The following is a 6,297-nucleotide window of genomic DNA, read 5'->3' as shown; positions in this document are numbered from 1 at the left end:
TCAAAGCCGGTCAACATTCGGCATAGGAGGGGGTTTTGGGAAGACATCTTATCGACGTGACCTCACATTTTCCAAAGTCGAGCTGCATCGTAACGTTTTGGTCGTTTATTTCATGAGCTGATATCCTCGTAGATGGGATAAGATGGCGGTTTAGTTGACCATGGAGAAAAGGTTTGACCAGGAACACGGCTTAGTTCCCGGTTATTTCCTCTGATTGGCATGTGAGATCTGATATGGAAGATTGATGCAGTATAAAAGTTCCCAGTTGGCTCCATTTCTCTTCATCGATCCATTCGAGAAGCAATACAGAAGCATAATTTGCAACCAGAGCAACATCTCCTCCTCGCTAGAAATGGCCATTCCAGTCATCGATTTCTCGAAGTTGGAGGGGAAGGAAAGAGCTGAAACCTTGGCACGGATTGCCAATGGATGCCAAGAATGGGGATTCTTTCAGGTTTGCATCCCATTTGTCTGGTTCCTTCTTTCTCCTTACTGGGATCTTTTCGAGTTGACGCTGGTACTAAAGCAGAGGAATCTACCTGACCTGTTTGCAGCTGGTGAACCATGGGATTCCGGTGGAGTTCTTGGAACGCGTGAAGAAGGTGTGCTCCGAGTGCTACAGACTCAGAGCGGAGGGCTTCAAGGCGTCCAAACCTGTGCAGCTGTTGAACAAGCTGGTGGAAGAAGAAGGCGACGCCGCCGATGCTAAGCGCTTGGATAACGTGGATTGGGAGGATGTCTTCCTTCTCCAGGATGACAACGAGTGGCCGGCCAACCCTCCAGAGTTCAGGTGATCATCAACTTCCACGTAGGGCTCGTCAGGCTAATTGATATGTAGTTATAAGTGCCTAACGTATGCCCTCTTCATGCGCAATCTTGCAGGGAGATCATGAAGGAGTACAGGGAAGAGCTGAGGAAGCTGGCTGAGAAGGTGATGGAAGTAATGGATGAGAATCTGGGGTTCGAGAAGGGCTCCATCAGGAACTCATTCTCCGGAAACGGCGAGCATCAACCCTTCTTCGGCACCAAGGTGAGCCACTACCCACCGTGCCCGCGCCTGGACACGGTGAACGGCCTTCGCGCCCACACCGACGCAGGCGGCGTCATCCTCCTCTTCCAAGACGACCAAGTGGGCGGCCTGCAGATCCTTAAAGACGGGCAGTGGATCGACGTGCAGCCAGTGGCCAATGCCATAGTCATCAACACGGGAGACCAGATCGAAGTCCTCAGCAACGGGCGGTACAAGAGCGTGTGGCACCGGGTGCTGACGACCAGCGACGGCAACCGCCGCTCCATCGCTTCCTTCTACAACCCCTCCTTGAAGGCCACCATCGCTCCAGGGACCAACAAGGACGGCTCTGCTACAGCGCTGTACCCCAAGTACGTTTTCGGGGACTACATGGATGTGTACGTGAAGCAGAAGTTCTTGGCCAAGGAGCCGCGGTTCGCGGCGGTGAGAGCCGTGTGAGGATAGCAAAAGTGCACGTTATTCATTAAGATATATTGTTCCTTCGATTGAATTCTTCGCATGAGAAGAACGTTTGTTTGCATCAGATTAATTCTTCATGTAATGAATAAAACGAGTCGTCTGCCTCTCAACTTTGATCATATATGTTCTGATTTTTTTTGTTATTTTAATAGAAGATCATGACAAAGATAAACATAAAATAATATTTTAAATATTTTAAATATTTTAAATAAATATATGATTTATATGATTTGATTGAGTAATTTGAGGATGTAATTAAGAAAAATCCCTCTCTAAATCATCACTCTTTACAACAAGTTCTTCAATTGATAATGGTATCAAAGGTCAGCTTTTCGATTTTTTTTTTTTTTTTTCTGTCCGACGATAGTAATCTCTCCTCTTTGTTGACCTGCCACAGCGATTATCTCGCTGCTCGTTTACTCTTTTGCCCAGCAGTCCTTCTCCTATGCTATCTATCACAGATTTGTTCTTCTCGCTCATCACCGTCCTCCGTCATTGATTTGCTCTTCTTGCTGACCTGTTTGGCATAGCTTCCTCTGTTCCTCCTCTTCACCCACCGCTTTTGTTGTTGCTGCAGTAACAACATCATCACCTCCTTTGCAGCAACCACAGCACACTCAACATCGATCAACAGCAACACCGCCTCCTCGCCGCAGCAGCAACGACAATGCGATCTCCCCTTCGTGTTATGCTCTGTAGCAACAGCAGCACCAGACGTCGCTGATCTACTGCAATAGCAGCCATCGCCTCCTCGCCGCAGCAACAACGACAGTGCGATCACCCCTTAGTAATTTGTGCAACAGATTTGTTCCACCACCTTGATGATTTGATCAATCCTCTGGCGATGCTGATCTAATTTACCCACCATCGACGATCGTTCCCCTCTCCATTGCTGATCTGATCAGTCATCCATTTCGCTAGTCTGACCAGTCCTCCAATAATATGCAACAGATCATTCCCCTCTCTGACAATTTGATTTGATCAGTCCTTCATCCTTTCCATGCAAAGACTTCTCCACTCGTCTACAATTTGCATCGGGACTCCTTGTTGATCTATTGCCTCGTCGCTACACCGACGATTCTTCCTCCGCCCAAGATCAACAACATTAGCCATCAGTTGCTTCCTCCTGACTAACTTTCGTTGGCTTCTTCAGTGGCATCATCTTTTCGTGTGACCCATATCGCACGGGTGCCAAGGCCATCGATTACATTGCACAATGTGCCATCTCTAGCATGTCAAACTTTGCATCATCTGCTACTATTTACTACTCTAGCGTGTCAATCTCCTCCGACTACTTAACAATCTTATCTTCTTCCTCTTATAATTTTGACACTCCGATAATTATTCCCTTAGGGAACAATATTTATTCTTCACTTACAAACTCATTTATACTAATATAATAATTTTGATCCCCTTCAAACTCTCCAAAAGTATAAATTATAGTTATATTAAGATTATCTTATTTAACAAGTCATTCAAGTCTTAGTTACTAGTTCTATAACATAATTAATCTCTTTATGTAGCACTGTGACAGAATCATGATCCAAGTTACAAATATCTTCATGAATTGCTCTTGCACTCACATGCTAAATCTTGTCCGTTTTAATAAAAATAATTCAAGAGGAAAATACTATTGTTAATTATATGTAAAATATAAAAATTATTATAGATCATAGTCTCAATAGTCTAAGAGATGAATACAAGAAACTAACTATAGTAATTCGGGTACGTGACTCACAAATATCTTTTGAAGAACTATATGATAAGATAATTGATTAAAAAAATATATTTATAACAAAAGAACAGAAATATGAGACTAATTATCATAGCTCAATTCAATAAAAAATCTAAAAGAAAAAAAAGACAATCAAGCAACAATAACTTCAATAATGGATCATAAGTCTCTTAAACCTAAACATATGGGTACATAGAGTCATCATCATCCATTACAAACTCTCCAACCATTGTGGGAAATTCAACTCAAACAACTCAAGAAATAATTTCAACTACATGACTCAAGAAATAACTCCTTTGCACTATTAAATTTTTTTCATAACTCTTTTATTATAAAAGATATAAGCACAGGGGCATCTTTAGTCTGAGATCATAATAAAAAATAATATTTACGAATGATCATCAACTTCACAAATCACCTGATCAATCGCTTTTACTTTAGTTACTGCTCCAATCAATATATGGTATTGTCACATTGGTCATCTATCATTCTCCATTCAAGATTAGCTAATCTTTTGTTACTTTCTTCTAAATTTCAAATCAAGTAGAATTATAGCTCATTGTGATACTTGTTAATGTTTCTCACCAACTAGCAAATTCTTTTACAAAGCCTTTCACTCATACGATGTTTTAATTATATTTGTCCAAGATTTCAAAATTGACATCCTTGATAAAAGTTAAAGCTTAAGGCATGATAGAAGATCATGAAAGAAGTAAACATGGAATGATATTCTTATATTCCTTTTGTCTTCAATCAATCATAGGGGCATCTTTAATTCAAGTTCAAAATAAAGACAACATTTTGAATGATCATTAACTTCACAAATCATCTAACCAATCATTTTTGCTTCAATTAAGATATATTGTTCCTTTGATTTAATTCTTTGCAGGTAATGAGTAAAACGAATCCTCACCTCTCGACTTCAATCATCTATGTTCCGAATTCTACGGTTCTTTCATGTTAATAGAAATAATGACAAAGGTAAATATAAAATGATATTTTTTAGTTCTTATGTCTTAAATAAATTTATAATTTAAAGATCAATCTGTATATTTTAATTGAGTAATTTGAGTATATAATTAAGAAAAAAATTTCTTAAAATCTATATATATACACATCAACTTAATAAAAAAAAAGCATGACTCTTTACATGTTCTTCAATTAATCATGATATCATAGCTCTTCTTACCTCAAGACTTCTCTTTCCTCATTATCCGGTGATAGTAGTCTTTTTCTTCGCTAATATATCGATTATCTCGCTATCGATTTCCTCTTTTACCCAACGGTCCTTCTCCAACGCCAAATCTATCACAGATTTGTTATTCTCTCCTATCACCGCCCTCCATCATTGATTTTCTCATCTCACTAACATGCTTGGCATAGCTTACTCAGTTGCTCCTCTTCACTCATAAATATTGTTGTTGCTATAGCAACAATAGCAATGCCTCCTCGTCACAGCAACAATGACAATGCGATCTCCCCTTCATGATATGTTCTGTAGCAATAACAACACCAGTCATCTTTGGTCTGCAACAACGACACTGCCTCCTCGTCGTAGCAATAATGACAGTGCGATCTCCCCTTCATGATCTGCGCAACAGATTTGCTCCACCACCTCGATCATTTTATCAATCCTCTGGTGACACCGATCTGATCTGCCGCCTTCATTGCTGATCTAGTCAGTCATCCACCACACTGATTTCACTAGTCCTCTGGCAATCTATAGTAGATCATTCCCCTCTCCGATAATCTGATTCTCCTTTCCCCATAAAGACTCCTCCACTCATCAATAATTTGCATTGTGACTACTTGTTGATCTATTGCCTCGTCATTGCACCTATGATTCTTCCTCTGCCCTAGATTAACAACATCAGCCATTAGTGCAACATAAGCATTGCTTCCTTCGGCTTCTTCAATGACATCATCTTTTCTTGTGACCCACCGTAGGAGTGCCAAGGCCATAAGTGATATTTCACAATGTGGCAAACTTTGCATCATCTGCTACCGTCCAGTACTCTAGTATGTCCTCTCCTCTTACTATTTAACAATAATGTCTTCTTCCTCTTCTAATTTTGATACTCCGGTGATTATTCCCGAACAATATTTGCTCTTCACTTACGAGACTCATCTCAATTAATGCAACAACATTGATTCATTTCAAACTCTCCAAAGGTGACAATTATATATCTGGGTAGCTTCTATCGATGACAACATTGATATGACTTGCTAAGTTATATTGATGGCTCCTTTAATTATCCACCCAAAGATATCTATGTACAATGAGAATCAATCCTAATGGCAAATTCTAACCATAAATTATGATTATGCCAAAACCGTCTTATTTTATATGTCATTCAAGCCTCAATTATTGACTCTATAGTACCACTAATATATTTCATGTAATATTGTGATAGAAGCATGGTCCAAGTTATAAACCATCTCCGTGAATCACTCTCGCACTCGAAAAACTAAGTTTTTTTTATACTTTGATGAAAACAACCCAAGAGAAAAGTATTATTATTGATTATATATAAAATCTAAAAATTATTATAATTAGTTTAATTTTAATAAGTTATCTCTCGTGTAATGAAGAAGTCACTGTTCACAATCTGAATAGCCTAAGAGACGGATATAAAAAACTAGTAACAACAATTCGAGCACGTGACTCATCAATGTTATTTGAATAACTATATAACAACATGAAACGTATTTAAAACAAGAAGAGATAAAAATAGGATCAACTATCATAATTTAATTCAATAAAAAATCCAAAGGAAAAGGCTATTAAAGTAGCAAGAACTTCAAAAAAATTGCTAAACAAGAAGTCTCCTAAACACCTAGATAATAAATAGAGTCATCATCATTTATTACACTATTAAATCTTGATAATAACTTCAACTCAAATAGCTAAGAAAATAAATTCAACTACACAATTCATGAAATAACTCCATTACATTATTGAGTTTTTTCTTGACTTGTTTACTGTAAACGATCTGAGCACAAGATTGACATTAAGCTCAATCTTACCAGAGCATGATCAAAGATCATAATAAAGGTAAACATAAAAAGACGT

At 38.6% G+C, this 6,297-nt stretch overlaps 1 protein-coding gene across 1 annotated transcript; it reads left to right on the top strand.

The window, feature by feature from the left end:
• The first annotated feature begins 274 nt into the window (after positions 1-274).
• LOC103974595 (1-aminocyclopropane-1-carboxylate oxidase-like) lies at positions 275-1,610 on the top strand. Its single transcript, XM_009389452.3, has 3 exons — positions 275-454; positions 555-790; positions 883-1,610. Exons 1-3 carry the CDS (start codon positions 353-355, stop codon positions 1,466-1,468), a joined length of 924 nt encoding a protein of 307 aa, XP_009387727.2. The 5' UTR covers positions 275-352; the 3' UTR covers positions 1,469-1,610.
• Positions 1,611-6,297: the final 4,687 nt, after the last annotated feature.

The sequence above is a fragment of the Musa acuminata genome, chromosome BXJ3-6 (assembly GCF_036884655.1).
Source record: "Musa acuminata AAA Group cultivar baxijiao chromosome BXJ3-6, Cavendish_Baxijiao_AAA, whole genome shotgun sequence".
In the NCBI taxonomy this organism is placed as follows: domain Eukaryota; kingdom Viridiplantae; phylum Streptophyta; class Magnoliopsida; order Zingiberales; family Musaceae; genus Musa; species Musa acuminata.
This window is presented reverse-complemented; position numbering and strand designations above follow the sequence as displayed.